Raw genomic sequence first — 18165 nt, forward strand, 5'->3', positions numbered from 1 at the left:
GCAATTGCATTTACAAATTTATTTTCAACAATAAGGAATCTGTAATAATCACTTTATCTTATTTATAATCTAGAAAGGAAATTCAAATTTATTGGATATTGTTATTGGATTGTGTAATTATTTGACAATATATTAAGTTAGATTTTTATTTTAATAGTCTCTATTTTTAGAAATTAAAATTAGTCATATTTTGTTTTTTTTCTTTTATAATAAAAATTACTTAAAAATGATTATTAATTTTTATATTTAAAAATGATTATTTTTTATGTGAAGAATTTATCATTCATCGCTTATTTGCGAAAAATTACATTAAATTAGTTTTCTTTATCGAAGAGTTTAAAAATATTATTTATAATTATATGAAAACAATTTATTTCAAAGACAATATCAATAAAAAAGAAGGTTCTGTTTCAAGCTATAAAGTTATATTACAATAATAAAATTAATATTTTTTATATTAATATTAAAGTTTTCAGTTGTTATCTCAATAAAATCCTCCTTTTATATTTTTACTTATTATACTTTTTCAAATAGAACTTTGGAACTATTATATTAAACTTTATTATGGTTTCTAAATTAATGGACATTACTTAACTTCAATAAATATGATAATAAAACGATAAGTATAGACCTACTGAGAAATGCCAAGGAACGGCACTTTATGCCAAGCGGAAGTTTCAACAGCGGTAAACGACCGATCGTGTTATTTACGCGCTCTCGCCACAATCAGCGGCGATCAGCGTGTATTTATTGAGAAAAAATAATTATTTTATAAATCCCAACTCTTCCTATGAGAATAATTGCATAAGTTTCTTTAAGTGTTCTTTTTTTGCAGTATACGGGACGCTAACATCTTCGAAGCGGAGGCGTGCAGGAGATCTTGCCGATATTCAGGCTTGCGGTTTTTAAAAAACGGAAACGGACAATTGATCGTCTTCGCGTGGTCATCCATTGTTCTTGATACCCATACGCTCACGAGGGAAAGAAATCCACGATGATCTCTGTGACTTCTCGAGTCGGCCAAGTTCTGGAGAAGTGCTGACAAAGCGCGGGATCGCAAACAGAAAAAAAATGACCGTCGCAATGGAGCACAAGCGGAAGAGCTCGTGGGACTCGAAGGTGAGACTCGAATATGTGGCGCACTTTCCCTTCGTAGTTCTCCATGCTTTCTTCATTATTTCGTCGCGTTATTAATTAAGGATTTGGGCCTTCGTGCGAAAACGTCGCAGCTCGAGGCGGGGAATCGCGAGGCATTATGAATCACGCACGAGGAGGAATGCATTGTTTAACGCAGCGAAAATATGAATAACGGCAAGCGTTGCGCGTTCGAAATACAATACATACTTTCCAATTTCTTCGGATTGATCTTCCGACGTCTTGACGGAGCCTCTGGGCAGATAATTCATGATAAATCTTGAACCTACGAACATTTCAAACGCGCGCATTTTCGAGTGCGTTAACTTCACAAATGCGTATTGTATATTATCTTTGTTCGAACTTGCACTTAAACTTGCTTTATTAGAGGAGGTCTTGTGCGAGCGGAGAAACGAAATGGCGAAATATTCCTTTGTTGCCCGATGCAACGTCATATTTCTGTCTCGTGGCTGACTTTGTAAATAATCATTTCGCGGATAAAGTGCCCGCCCTCTTCTATTATTCAGAAATGATTCTGCAGAATGTAACGTGGAACAATTGCAGGATAAATATAATCGCTTCCATAACTCGTCACTGACATTTCAGCGTATTGCCTGTAGCGAGAAAGCGCAATTCTGATTAATTTAATCAACTCTCACGGCATTTCTTACATTATAATATATATTTTTTCATAAAGAGAAATAAAACGGAATTAATTCTGTTCTTTGCATCGGAATGAAATCTTCCAGCTATAAGAAATGATGCCGAATGAATCAATCTCACACAATAACTTCGGTGAAAGTCGCGCAGTGCATCAAGCATCGTCGATGCTCACCTTCGTCCTTCAATTAATTATTCCGATTAATTTTCTCGCATTACAGAGCGATGTAAAGGTCATCGAAAGACTAACGGGACTGTCGCAAGAAGAAAAATCAACCTTGAACTCGCTTGTGTTTACTCACTCATTGATACTCAAATGTTGTCTGTATTATTCCGATTTTTGAATATTTGCCAACGTTGACGTTATTTGCTATTTTATAATGATACTTTGTATAGAAATTTTTATTATTAAAATGTAGATTTTTACGTACATATCCTGATAAAAATAAAACTCAGAGCCTAAGTCGAATAGAAGTGTAATAGAAACATAACAGAAGTATAAACAAAATTTATATTCTAGGAGATGAAAATAGAAACATCAAAATGTAAAAGAAGCGTAAATATTTCTTTTACATTTCATTATTCCAATCTCCGCCTTCTAGAAGTTTCGTTACGTTTCTGTTACTTTTCCATTACATCCGATTTACGTTTTGATTTTTATTTTCATCAAAGTAAAATCTATATTTTAATATAAAAATCTCTTTACATAAAATAGATCTTTCTTAATAAAAATCTCTACACAAATTATAAATTTTCGTATATTTTGAATAGAAATGAATCGTTGACTTGAAAGCGTTGCACGCAAACGACTAAAAGGCAAAACACATCGAAACGATTCGTGATCTGCAAGCCGATACCGTTTGCAGATTATTTTTGCGGTCGCGTTCGTTACCACTGACCGTTGGATTATTGTGGACGCGATTTTTTACTGAGAATAAATTATGTAAGCCGCGTCGAGTCATGCATTCGAAACTTGTCGGATAGCCAGGTACATAAAATTAACGAGTCATGAATTGGTTAAAGAATTGGTTAAAAATCAAGATTTTTTAGATTTCAACCTTGTTTAATCTTGTTCTCTATCTAGCGTAATTTGAAATTTCTACTCAGTTCCTTTGTGACAGAAAAAAATGGTTAGTGACAATAACTCTTTTTCAAATAGACAATGATTTTGTGTTTTACTATCATTCGCTTCAAAGATTAGCTTTTTGAAAAGAAAATCGAAACCTCGTGCGCGTTGTGATAGAGGTTTAATTGAAGTGATAACACTTAATTAACAAGATTTCTTCATCGGTAATATTAATTAATTAATTATCAAGATACCAAGTGTTAACGCTATTTACATGCGGGAATTGTGCCCATTTCTTCACCTCTTTCTTCAGGCGTCGGGAGCCTGATTCATCTGGTTTTCATCTCCAGACCGATTGACCTTGTTCTCCAATAACCCTCCTTGGCCACGCGGATATTTACGCACGGCGAGTTGACGGGGAACTAGGTTGACCGGAATGGAGAGCGATGCGTTAGTTGGGTTGGGTTGCCTGGGTTGGGCCGTCCTCATCTACTCTATCCCCGATACCGTTATTTCTCGGACACCCATTCGCGCGCTTGGTATTCTTAAAAATCGCGCTTGTCATTGGTGTATCGATGTCAAATTCAAATGATTGGTGGCAATGTCTTATTGAGTGTCGAGAAGAGTTCTATATCAATGATTTGCCACCGTATATTCTTTATTTATTCAATATATAATAATAAAAGTCAAGTGACGTGATCGGTAACATCTTTGCTTCTTTTTATTTTGTGATTTTTATCTTCTTCCTTGAAATTTTTGGTTATTAGATATATAAATGAAAATAATAATAATAATTTTATTATTATTTATTATTGTTATATTTTATTATTTATCAAATGTACACATATTATAAAATTACAAGTATATAAGTTAAATTCTAAATAAGAAAACTATGTTGTTGTTTGAATGTTGAAGACCATCTCAGAATTGTGTTCAAACCGCAATTGAATTCTATAGTACTTGGAATAGCGCGAAACGATTTGAAATAATTTTCTGAATAGAATACGTTGCGAGATACAATGCCGATTATCTTGATGACGAAGACAGATTACAGATCAGAGATCATGTCCGCTGTAATTTTTTTCACGAGCTTTGTTTTTTTGCTGAGCGTCATGTTTCTAAGAGCTTACTTGTTACTACGTGGATAGTATGACTGAGCGGGTTGTAATTCAAGATGGACAGAAACTCGTTCTTAGATTCTTGCTCTTTTGGAAAGGTGGCTTGACGTTTGGTATAACGGTTATAACGGTCAAGAAAGTTACGAGAGAACAGTAGCTCCAATGACATTTTACAGATTCTCTTCACCGGTCATAGACATTGATTCCTTTCACGGTTGACAATAGACTGACACGGTTTTTCAATTCTGACAGCAGCAAGAAGAGATAACGCCTTTTTTACATTATTATTATTGCGCTTATTATCAATTCTATTTATATAAATTAGCTTATTTTATTTATATGTACAATGAGTGTAAAAAGTATTCGTGCAAGAAAAATATATTTCAAAAAATCTTATTTTTAAAAAATAAATATTATCCAGCGAAAAATGATTCATCAAACTGATCGATTATTAAATCGATATCTATACGATACCAATTTGACTATTGTCTACTCGATAATCATCTTGCTGAGTAATTAGCAATTTATTCATAAATAATTTATTCATAAACTAAGCTACATATTTCTCAAAATTGTATATACCACAAAGATGTAATATATAATTAAAATCACCTTATAATGTACGAGAAAAAAAAAAATCGCATTTTCTTCGGAATGTACGATTTATAAATTGGTATCATTAAGATACCGTTGCGAGATATTTTCCTTATATCTCAATACCTGATCTGAATCATCTTTTCAATGATTATGTAGAAACGCTTCTTTCTCTAGCATTAATTTTTAAAATTCATAAACCTGAGGTTTCTCTTTACGCGCGGTTTCACGGGGACATAAATTCGACGTAGCTTCTCATTTTGGAGTGGAAGCAATCTTTACCCATCGCGCGGTTTAGAGAGCGGTTCAATGGCTCGGCAGCGTTTACAACGGCCATTACGCATCGGTCTATTATTATAGTCACGTTCGATTGGTACCGGAGGCAGTTGCCAGTATCGCATGAGACCATGTAAACTTTCACGAAAGTTTCTGGCCGTGGAAAGAGCGCTTTTTCTATCGGAGGAAGCCTAATTTTTCCCGGCCTTGAAGTCACTGACCGCGCCTATTAACGGAAGAACTCGAAACGTGTCGGTCAGTCCGAGCGTGTCTTAATCTCTTCCTGCAATCGCTATGCGATGCACTGCGTTTATTCACACTGAATTCTACTTTCCAATCTGGTGCGTCTACTAGATCGGATCGGCTCGTCTCAAGCGCGAAACGGCCCATTATCGAGATCGGCATGGAACTCGCAACCGCGGTCAACCGCGTCGCTCCTATCTGGCATTTGCATTCTCCTTTTTACATAGTCTCTTAGAGATAATGGCTTTGTTTATTTGAGCTGTTACAAAGCCGCGAATAAAGCACTAACAACTCTCACGTATGTTCTTGCAATGATCGTTTTATAGAATATAATTCGATTCGAAATAGGGAGGGAGGCTTGTATTTGCCTTGCATCGCATTTATTATAAAACATCATCCGCGATCACGAATTTTACTCCTCCAACAAATTGTTATTCATTAATGTGTTTCGAATTTTTAATCATTAAGAATAAAAGATTGAAATCAATACAGAAAGATTTCAAAAAATTAACTTTGATCAATTTCGATTAAATTTAATCGACAATTAATTCGATCAGCAGTGTTGCTGATCGAAAGATTTTTAATTGTTCGTTCATAATAATCTCAAGTGATGTACTTAATTATGATACTGTGATAAATAGATAACATTTATGCTATAATCGATCAAATATTACCTATTTATCAGTACAAGGTGTCCCGAATTTCTTTTTAATTTATCTCCTCCTCTCGAAGTTTGGCCATTTAAATTCAAGACATCCTATATAATATTATCTCTAATATTATCTACTTATTAGTAAATATATATAAGTATATTGATGCATAGATTAGATTAAGAACTTAAAAGTTTTGCTGTTAATATCTATTGATCGAGTTAATTATTGACTCAATTATTAATTAATTTAATCAATAGACGCCAATAGCAAGACTTTTAACTAATCGTTTTAATTGTATTGTTCTTAACAATCAATAACTTCAACAGAAAGGTAATCGAAATGGCTTTTAATTGTTGAAAATATTTCTAAAAGAAGTTTTGCTGAATAATTTTGCTATATTTCTAAGTTTTTCCTAAATAAAATTAAAAATAATATTTATATTTGAGAATATCTTTGTATATTATTTTTTTAATATTATAATTTTTTTATTATGCATTATTTTTTCTTCACGTGAACACGACATTTGTTTCTTCGTGAAAGATCGTCTTGACCTTTTACATAGCAATCGAGGAATCACCTGACACTTTTACTTTTGCATTCAAAGTAACTTTAATCTTTGATATTTGTCAAAAAAGGAAAATTATTCATGCTTGCAGATTTCCGGTTTATTCTTTCGATTTGGAAGCAATAAAGGGTACATCGCGTGCATGAGAAAGATTTTTTAGCGGAAATGTTACTGAACTAGGTTAGAACAAAGCAAAGATATACGAACTTTCATTTGACTTTCGTAATGTCTTTCGTACTATTGTTTGTCAAAGTTAGTCTTTTGTCGCTATCGTAAATCTTATGTAACGATCAAACGAAATATTCTTATAGTTTCGAGCTAAACATTTACGCTAAAAGTTTAGATAATCTACATTGAAATAACATTACTAAAATATTGTAAAATATATATTTTATCTCTTTTTATCTCTTTTTTTAACTGCTTTTTCAAAAATAATTTTTAGAGATAATTATTTGTAAATAATTATTTGTCTTTTTATGATACGTATTTGAATACGATAGAAATATCTTCTTTCAAGATTCATGATTTCATAAAAATTATTATTTTGACTTGTTTTCTGCATGAGAAGTCATAGCTTAATTTTAACAATTTATTTTAAATCCATATGATTTTTACTGCTTTTCTCACGAATGTACTGCATTTCTTACGAATGCAAGCAGAGTTTGAATTGCGAAATAAAACGTTTACAGTGCACGCTATTTCCAATAGCATTTTGATATTACATCAGAACCAATCATGCGCAGCAAATAAAAATCGTTGCACAGTCCAGTACATTGTTCGCGAAACTGATATCCACAAACGAAAGGCAATCTCTCGCATCCAGTTCATCGTTCTATTGCTAGTTTCATAACGGACATAGAGGCATAACATTTTTATAAATCATTCTTATATAACGATACAGTGCAAGGAACTTTTCTGCAATCGCGGTTTTGCGGTGGAGAAATGTTTTAGCTAGCGTTAAACTATTACAAACGTACTTGCGTACTTCATATGCGAAATATATTGTAAATCATAATTTTGATAAAACATGCAGACGAACATACAAATTTATATTTTCATACTTCGTCAATAATTCTTTTCTAAAATTTTGCTATACGATATATCCTCAATTTAACTGTTCCGCTCAATATTCTTATGTTACCAGTTCATACACTTTGATAAATAATAGGTGTAATGAATCGATTGAATCGCGAACTCTTGACACAGTTTAATAAACCTATATCCAGTAATTATACGCGGGCATGTATCTGTGCTGGTTAAACTCGCCTTAATTAGATAATGACCACTCGGGCGTGAATCGCACCGCGGAAGTGATTGAAAATAGAATTCAAGATAGTATCTCATTCGTCAGCTGCTACATAATGCGTGTTTGTGTCTAAACATGGTTCCCATGTATGTACTCTGGGTCGCGTGAGAAAATCAGTCGATTCTCACGAACGTCGTTCGAGTATCCACTGTTACCTAACGTTTGGATCATTGCCCGCGCTCTGGTGCGTCTTTAACGCAAAATAGGATGTCTGCATTTTTCAACGAAAGTGTGTACAACAGAATCAACTGAATGTATATCAGTGCGGCACATGAAAATGCGGTTTGTCATATTTTGGCGAGTAAAAAGATTCTCGTGCTGTTTAGACAGGTTTTGGTCTTTAATTCTGTACGACCTTTGCGGCGAAAAACAACCCGTAATTCAGACGCTCTTTCAGTTGCCCATCCTAGTTGCATAGGCGCGATCCTTCACACCGGAGCGTGTGCCGGGTGTAGCATTTGAGAGAACGGAACGGAGGCGTAGACACATCGATGATATCTTGTTGTGGGCCGCGCGCTGCAACCGAGCGTGGAGATGCATCGGACTCGACGGGGAACGCGATTAAATAGACGGATGTTATTTAAATTTAAATAATTTATTCATGAGGGTTGCTTGCTTGCTTGAATTTCTTGAACGAGTGAGGAATCACGCTCGTATGCGATAATTAGACATGTCAATCGTACGCATGGTTTAGTCAATGTTGCGTGACACGCAGTTAGGATTATCGAGAGAACGTGAAGAGTTAAGGTCATAGATTTTTTATATTTTCAACTCTGGATGCACGAACTCAGAATTTCCCTGTCTACACTGACAGAAAAAAACGTAGTATAATCACCATAATTTATAGCCTATAATTTATTGACTATAATTTATAATCATTTTTAGTTACAGTAGTCTTAGCTAAAAATATTAGGCACCTACATTTTTTCATTTATCTGGAATTCTTTTACCTGCGTTATTATCTATTGATTACTGACATTATACATAAGTTTAAAGGAGACAAAAGTTTTGAAATAAGTTTTGAATAAAAGCTAATTTGCAACAAATTAATTGAGTTTAAATAATAATTAATAAGGTAGTAATATTTTTGACCAAAACTATAGTTTTTGGTAGAATCATAAATATAATTATTATGTATGTTTGTTATGTGTGTGTGTGTGTGTGTGTGTGTATGTGTGTGTGTGTGTGTGTGTGTGTGTGTGTGTGTGTGTGTGTGTTTGTTGTGTTGTTTGTGTTTTGTTGTGTGTTGTTAACATTATAGCAATAATTATAAAAATAGAGCTTTTCAACATAATTATTTTACCATGCAATAATATAGTTACAAATATTATACATTTTTTTTCAGTGTGAACTTTCTCGAACACTTTTAGATGTCAAAATTTATCCAAAAACGACAGAAGTGTCTTTTAATTGTTGTCTTAAGATAACTATTCATTCTATGTAGCGCAAACTTAAGGCGAAATCGGCTCAGATTGCATTGCTTTGTCTTGACTCTGAGACGGAAGTGATGCGATCGTTAATGCAGTTTGTTTCGCAATGAGGAATCACGGTAATCCCTGTTCTTTCGGATTGGTAAAAATTCATTGATGGCACGAGGGAGCGGAATGTTTCATCAGCATGGAGAAAGACGCCGCCCACTATTATTTACTGAATAGTTTCAGCAATCTTGCTTTCGTAATGCTATTACTAAGGCTTTATTTCATTATAGAAAATAATCTCTTTAAATATACAGGAAGTGCATGAAATATGGATAATAATATGACACTTGTTCGCGCTCACATTATGCATTTCCTATTAAAGATCACAGTCACATGATGATTGATGCGAGAGATTGATGACTATCATGATTAATGTTTATTCTTATATTATTTTTAATTTTTTTTACATTTTATGATTAATCGTTTCCTGTGATTAATAGTTACATATCGATATAATATTTTATCGATATTTAATATTTATCTTCTTTTTTAATTTTTATTTGAGTGCTGTATGTTGAGTCCACTTTAGGCGAACTATAATTTGTGACAAAATTCCATTTATAGTCTCTGTGTAATCTACAATACGAAGAAACATTTACGAAGAAACAGATATTATTACTCAAAACTTTTTGAATAATATTAATTGATATTATTTTTGATCAATTATTTGATTAATACGTTTAGTTTATATTATGTGTACACAAAACATTAAAATCACCAGTGTAAAATACAACTATGTTTTTGCAGATTTCGGTAAGCACGGTAAGCACTCGAAGATTCAGCCGTGCTGGAACACCAAGCTCAATTTTATCATCCGACAGTGACATCCGCTTTACAAGGAAACTAGGCGGACAATATCGCTGTGGATGCTGTGTCCTTGCCGCCTTTTTATTCTTCCTCCTCTTCTCAGGAGTCTCTATATACCTCGGCTGTAAGTACCTTGAAATTGCATAAACAACGTAAAATTCAGAGTTTTTATTTCAGAGTTGAAATTTAGATGTTTAGAAATCCAAAGACATGTTTAGAAGTTCAAAGACATATTTAGAACATTAATTCTTTATAAAACAATAATTTTGGAAAAACATCACTCGAATGGACATCTCGATTTTTTAATATATATCACTATGGATAATATAGTACTATCAACGTATGCATCATTTTGTTCTTGTGTTACATCTAATGATAAAAATAAAATAACACAATAGCGTTGATAGCGTGTTCTTCAAATGTAATCTAAATATTATTGCCAACACTTTGAAACGCATTTTTTTTTCTATTTTAATAATAAATTGATGGTTATGTTTTATATAACATATTCACAAAAAAATTTATAGCATGAATAAATTTATATTTTGTGACTATTGTTTTTCTGAAATTATAATAAATGTTTTTGCATAAAATTAATTTAACATTATAGCTTTTGTGACAGCTCTAGACAGCTTCTGTGCAATTTTTAATTTATATGTATACGATTATTAGAGCATTATACCGCAATATGAAGACAATGATGTTTAATTAATATAAAATATTTAAAATTAAATTTTTTTATTTTTGCATTTTCCAAAATGTTTTTTGATTAAGATATCCATCTTAATAATCTTTCTTCAAGTAAAAGCCAGGCACTTAAAATACATTGGTCTTCCATTTAGACAATTTATAAAGTTATTGTACCGTAGAAGGATCATTGCTCGACGAACTCGAGAGCGACTGCTTTTCTTAGAAAGTAAGCGTTTTGTCGAAGGATTTAATTGGCTACACATTAGCGATGAAAGATTGCGTATTATTCGAAACGTGATGCGTGTACCATCGCAGTTACTTCCACGCTGTAACTGCATCTCGACTACATGTTATTTTAAGTACACGTGTTATCGGCGAAGGTATTTTACTGAACCGAGACATTTTCGTCACGCAAGCGCTACGGCGCTTTCACTCGCTGTTCTTGCGTACACGCGTCGAGGGTACCAAGACGAGTAAATGCAATTACTCCACGGTTAACCGGCAATCGGCGACCTGGCGGGCGTTTAAATTATCCAGCGTGGTAACGCATCGCAATCGCGAATCGCGGAATGGACGCTTTCATGGTGCATGAACGTTTCGTGGGCTGTGAAGTGCGCGATCGACGGTAACTCGCCACTTTGTCCGAATGAATGGCGTTTCCTTGTAGGCACGTGCACTTCACCTTGGTGTATCACGCTAGACGCACACAGTGAGCGAGATGCGAAGAAGAGAAATAACTGTATATTGTGTCACATTACGTTAAAAGGAGATAGAGAATCTATTACGCACAAAATTATTATTCTAAAAAAAAATTATTGTTATTATTAGTTTCTTTTTAAATCCAGAGCGTACGGTCTCTTAAGAAGAAAAACAGTCCAAGTCTTGATTTCTCTTAGTTTCTTAAGAATTTTACAATATATATTATCATTTTTACAGAAATAAGATATTAGTTCACTTTTCAATCCTCTTAGGGATTAGAAGGAATAGGTATAATACAATTGAAATTTTCAAAATTTCATATTTTACATAAATACTTAAGTAGCACATTTTGGTTTCATGTGTTTATTAATGAATAGTATTTATGACAAAGATATTGTATTGTTTTGTTTTGGCTAATATTATCTGCGTAGTAAAACGGCTTTTAAATACAAAATTATATTTATGAAGAAGTCCGGCATACGATTTCACGGAATAGAGAATGTACACTGTGAATGTACGATTTCTAACGGTGAACGCATTATTTGCATAAAAACACTAGTTTAATAAAATTACGTATTCATGAATGACATGTTATATTGAAGTTTTTATAGTTATTTAAAAAAGATTTTATATATATATATATATATACATGTATATATAAGGCCTAGTTAATGTTTTGCTTTTATTGATTCCTTTTTCTAACACGTTACTTGATATCAGGATAAAATAAAAAAAAATTAAAACGATGGATTCAATATATGGCGGATAAAAAAGTTTGATTATTATAAAAAACTTGATTTTAGAGAGTTTTTAGAGAGTTTTTAATTGCAAAATAACATGAAGTTGCTAATTTTGCTTTATTGAAGTCAGTACTGAATAGTTGTATTTCTAAATTGATTTTCTTCTTCTTTTTCTTCTTCTTCTTCTTCTTTTTCTTATTCTTATAGTTGGCTTTCCGATCTCATTCCAAATTAATTTTCAAATACTGATTTTTATTTCTAAATCCTTCATAGACATTACTATAATTTTGATATTCGATATTTCTAAACAATATTTAAATTTAGAAAAAGTCTCCAAGAATTCCCTAAAACTGAGTTTCACGATTAGATTAGTTTTTCGAAATTTGAATTTTAGAATTCTCTGAGACTAAAATTGAATTGAAATTCAGTGACCCTAAAAACCCTTAGAAAGTAAAATCGATCATAAGTTACTCAGAAAGTTCCGAGAAAGTCTTCATACAAAAGTTAAGGATTTGTCTAAGCGAATGACTAATGTAAGGTCAAGGCCGCATATCCTCGACGTAACAATGATCGTTCGTTACGGAACAGTGATTTGAATGCTTTTGGACGGTGTCTTCAAATGACTACAGCAACTCGCCGCGCGAATCACGACTTTCAATATAAGAAAATTGTGTCGAATGCTTTCCGATTACTATCTTAGTAGACAAAGTTGAAGTTGAGTTAGAGAAATCGATAGATTTCTCAAGCGAATTTTGCTTCGTTCAAAGACTGCTTGAGCAATAATTATTATACTATATTCCGATGTGCTATTCGCAATATGATATTTTAAGAGATACGTAGCATGATGAATATTTTATTCTATTACTAAATAACAAAATAATTATTCAGACTAAAAAAATGAATGACAATAATGGCACTAATTGCAATATTTCCTTTTTCGAAGGTAATACATTTTTTTTCGAGAATGATTTTTTTCGAGAATCTAACGTAACTGCTAGGAAAAAGTCTGATCAAGAGTATATGTTGGCGCTTCTTCGAACACTCGGTAACTCGGTCAGACCGTTATGCGTGCGTGTTGAAAGACCTCAATGGGCTTTGGCCGCATCACCTTCTTCCTGCCTTTCATTCTCTACACTTCGCTTGTAAATACGCTCCGTCCGTTCGGTTTTGATTAGCGGCATTTAATGCATACACTACACATCATCTTTTGCACTATGTGTTTTACTTTAATGTAACTCTCCTGCGAATGCATCAGAAATAATGATGGCTATTGCGAATTCACTCGAGAGTGATTTATACCGCACTTAAACTTAGATTGTTAATTGCTGATGCAGACGCATCTCGCACATCCAAGCAGCATGAAAATCAGCGATTCTCATCGCCGCTTAATTCGTGTTTACGACCAAAAGAAATAAGAGGTCACGAAAGATACAGCACGAACGTGCCGGTCCATTGAGGCTTTCAGCTGGCAAACATATAACGGTCTGACCGAGTTGCTTGAGCCGATGGGTATATGCCCAGTTCAAGGTTCGATCTTAAAGGGGGTTCGTGTCCTTGAAACATTTTGAATACTAATTTATTCTGAATTAGCATTAAAATGACAAAACAGTTGATTGCTACAAAAAATAGTTTCTTTATATATTAAAAAAAATAGTTTGATTAATAAGAAAAAATAAAATCTACATTTTTTTCATTTAATGGAAAACTTGTTTTCTTCTCTCGCAAAGATTCTTTCTACATCATTAATTCAAAATATAAATATTTACTTTTGTATTCTTTATAGATATGTTTTATATTATTCATATATATAATTTTCTTTATTTTGAAAATTATTTTAATTATTTGTCAAAATTGAAACGATCTTTACTTGTCACTAGATAAGATTTAAATTAGGATGGGGATAGTTTATTAAAATATCAAATTAAATAAGAAATAATTAAATTTGTTTATTTGAATTATTGCATGTCATTTGATGTTTATCAGAGTAATTGTCTCGTGCTAAAAGTGCATGAGAAAGTACGTCTGGGCTAATGTGCATTTTGTACGCGCAATAATGCTAGATATTCCATGTTCATTAGTCACATAAGAAAAATATATACTGTATACTCCACGAGTATCCTGTCTCGGAAGCAAACCATACAGCGTATTCACGAGAAATGATATAACCATAGGCGTCGCTATTACTCAGCCAAAATTAATTACATTACCTTCCAAAATTTTTACAATTTGAATTTTAATTATTACTTTTTTTTCTTAAAAATATTTATAGGGCGAAAAACAAGACGCTGAAATATTTAAGGATATTCTCAACGGATCGCAAAACGTGTAAATCTTTTTAAATAACGTATGAAATAAAGTAAAAATCTGAGAATTTTATGCGAAGAAAATACAAGTTAAAAGTTGAACTAATCTAAATAATCAATCGAGGTTAAAATATGAAGAAAAAAAAGTATTAGAAGAGAATTAAAGAATTTAAAAAATTAAAAAGAATGTGTCGCAATTATTCCCAGAAAGAAATGTTCCGCCGCCCATGACCGTATACCAAAGGATCAAAGAAGTTCTCTCACCAGGTAAGCCGTATTGAATTGATGGGAAGGGAGCTCGGTGAAAGGTGATTCCTAGTGAGAAACCGAGATCCCTGCAGGCACCTGCGTGCTCCCGATTTGTCTCGTTTTACTCAACGCGCGGAAAATTGACCGCGCCGACGTTCTAATGACAACGCTTGGCGAGCGAAACCCGCCTCGACATTGTTGGCACGTTTTGCACGCTCGACTCTATCATTTCCAATCGTACATGCATTAGAAAGCCAGATTGTGGTACGTACAAGGAATTACGTGAGACTTCGTGCGCATGACCGCCACGTTCTAAATTCCTTCCCGCGGATGCTTATCGGTAATTTCGCGAAACTCCCAGCGATCCTCCGAGAAAGAGATCACTGGTGACCTCTCATAAATTCGTACGGTCCTCATCAACCGACTTCGTCGATAGAAATACAAAATGTTATATGGAGGTGACGTCTAATAAAGTAGCGAATGATAATGATTTATTACGCTTCTGACGGTGACCTCACTGTAATTTTCACGAACATAATATATACCGGTAATCAACTTTCCTTGCGTCTACAGCATAATCAGGCTAACTCTATACGCGAATCTTTTTTTACCTTGATTAATGCCACTGGTTGAGTAATACACTTATTAATATGATCGATGTGTGGAGAGCAGTGAAATTATATCGCAAAAAGACTCCTTGCACTCAACAATTAAGCTAATAATCATGTGATATTTATTTATATCTTTCTTATCCTTGACATACATCTATATCTTTTGAAATTCTTTTTTTTACACGATATCTCTTTATTAGCGTGCACAAAATTTCTCATATCCTACATTTGGATTTTCTATTTGTTTAATTATGTTTCACATAAAAAGAACAGTTTTGCTATAATAACTAAAAATTTAATTAAATAAAACTGAAAATAATTTTGTTAGATTTTCAAAATAATTATGTAGGATACTCAAACTGATTACTAATATCTCAAAACTTACTTGCAGCATTATTCATGATTTTTTTTATGTTGTTTGAGTTTTCCATATTGTGAAAAAATGTACTAAATTTGAATAAATAATAAATATTTATTTAAAAATATCAACTAAACACTTACAGTAATAAATATTTATTACACAATAAAAAAAATGATAGTTAAGTGAAATTAATAGTCCTTGTACTAAAATACATATACATAAATTTTTATATTTAATAAATATTTAGTTGATACCATTCAAATTTATTACAATTTGCACATTTTTTTAGTGTACATAATAATTATTTTGATGATCCAATAAAATTATTTTCAAAACTATATTTATTTAAATTTTTAGATATTGTAGCAAAATCATTCTTTTCATGCAGTGAACTTTTTGCTTTACAAATATATGAATGTACTTGTTTCCGAGCTAGTTTGTCTTTTATTACTTTTACGAATTGTCTTATAATACCTAAATATATTATTATCAAATATTTTTCTTTTATTTTAGACACATTCCTTACATCAGATCCACCTGGTGATCAAGTATTTCTCGCAACATTCCGAGTTATCAAAGGCGATTCCTTCACCGTGGAATTGGCTGATCCTTCTACTGAGGCTTTCCGGATACGGTCACGGGAATATCGCGATCGCCTAAATCTTATCTTTCGTCGCAGCTGGCTGAAGTTATCGTTCCTCGCATCGGACGTTCTGGCGCTTGACGGGTAACAAAATTATATAATTTTATAATATTATCATTATAAGGATGTTCAATTATTTTATTTTCTACATTCGCCTTCTTTCGTGCTGCGTCATGAGACACACCTGTAAAGATGCTTACAAAACAAATTGTGCAATAACATCCAACAGCGAGTCACGTGTGAGATCAGAAAATCGGTCAATTACAATTAGATCATGTATACCACGAGCTCTCCCTCGGCTGATTTCTCCATTCGTCATGAAATCCGTTTTCGCAGACAGGAAAACGATGAGACAAAGCCAATATACACTGATGTCACGGAAACTGATGAAAACAGCTCAAACCAGTTGCGGGAGAGAAATCGGACGCGATCATTTCGCAGCTTTCTCGTGATTTCACGACACTTGCTCCTTTCAGGGTTCAATGAAATGTAACCAACATTATTGCGGCCACGCTCATCAATAATGTATCACACTCGAGTCTGTAGGTTTCACTCAATTTATCCTCACCGGCGGTCCACGAGATGAGTTGCGTTATTGCAGAATCGCATCATGCAGATGTATCTGACATAAGTATATTATAAAGAAATTATAGACTCGATTTGACACAAAATGAACTCAATTTGATAGAATCCTATACACCAATTGTACGTTACAAAATTAATATCATATTTTAATGAACAAAAAATATTAGATATTTTTTATAGCTATTTAATATTTCTTGTTTATTAAAATATGTCATAATGTCGTCAAAGAATATATTTTAACATGACAAAATATTAATTTTTATTTTATAATCCTTAAAAAATTACCCGTTTTAAGTTATGATTTAGATGATTTTTTTTATGAAGTTCACTTGTAATTATCCTTATACTCATTTATGATAATAACTCGAAATTCGTTTTTTGAGTTGAAATTTTAAAATAAAAGAGCGATATCACCTTTAAATAATTATCTTGATCGTCAATAAATTTAAGAATTACATTAAATTTTAAAAAGTTTTAATACGTTTTTAGAGAGTTTTCTTTCCCAATATAAGCAATTTATATTTGTACGTTTATAGGATAGAAGGCCGTGATTTAGTAGTGCACTTTGATGTGAGATTTGACCCGCGATATCAGACTATAACTAGTGGGAATATCGTGGATATTCTGTCGCGGGAATTGAATCCCGAAACTTCGCGATACCTGACGAATCTGACAATAGAAGCGAAGAGTCTCGAAGTGCAAGAAAGCCTGAAGGCCCTCAATGCGCAGAGTAGTCCGCAATCGACTGTTTCAACATTACCGCCGACAACGACAGCTCCTCCGCCAAGAAGATGTAGCAAGTTGGACTTATCATACTGTAAACATCTCCCCTATAATATCAGCTCGTATCCGAACATGTTAGGACATGGATCGTTGTCGGATGTCGAAGAAGATGTTATTGCTTTTAGGTAAGGTTTAGTATATCTCCCTAGATTAGATAAATCCACGGTGATCTCAACTAGATTAGAAAGAATACATCACTTTACAACAAAAATTATTTTATTAAGCTTTATTTTATTGAAAAAAAAATTGTTAAAAAGGACATGAAAATTTTATAAATTCAATTATATTATTTTATGTAATTTATTTATAAATATTAAAATAATTTTAATTTTAAAATATTATTTTTTATATTTTACTATTAATTAGATATATAACAATTTAAAAATTACAATTATTGCAAAAATTAACTATCTTGTCTTTTCTTATTATATTTTGAAATTAAAAATATGATCTAAAATTAATATACATATATATATATATATATATATATATATATATATATATATATATATATATATAGTAGTAGAGNGNGNGNGATNTTTCGTACGTCTACGTTACGTTTCGTCGTACGTGTGTGACGACGCCTCGACAGTACGGTACG

The 18165-nt window shown here is 32.7% G+C and overlaps 1 protein-coding gene across 1 annotated transcript in view; it reads left to right on the forward strand.

Annotated features, from left to right (window-relative positions):
• Window positions 1-1071: 1071 nt before the first annotated feature.
• LOC105618641 (atrial natriuretic peptide-converting enzyme-like) overlaps window positions 1072-18165 on the forward strand; it is a 20615-nt gene continuing 3521 nt past the window's right edge. The window contains exons 1-4 of the mRNA XM_012200171.1: window positions 1072-1119; window positions 9841-10024; window positions 16067-16280; window positions 17318-17689. Coding sequence (XP_012055561.1) covers window positions 1072-1119; window positions 9841-10024; window positions 16067-16280; window positions 17318-17689 — 818 coding nt within the window. The remainder of the gene's footprint in view (window positions 1120-9840; window positions 10025-16066; window positions 16281-17317; window positions 17690-18165) is intronic.

The sequence above is a fragment of the Atta cephalotes genome, assembly GCF_000143395.1.
Source record: "Atta cephalotes unplaced genomic scaffold scaffold00017, whole genome shotgun sequence".
Lineage (NCBI taxonomy): Eukaryota > Metazoa > Arthropoda > Insecta > Hymenoptera > Formicidae > Atta > Atta cephalotes.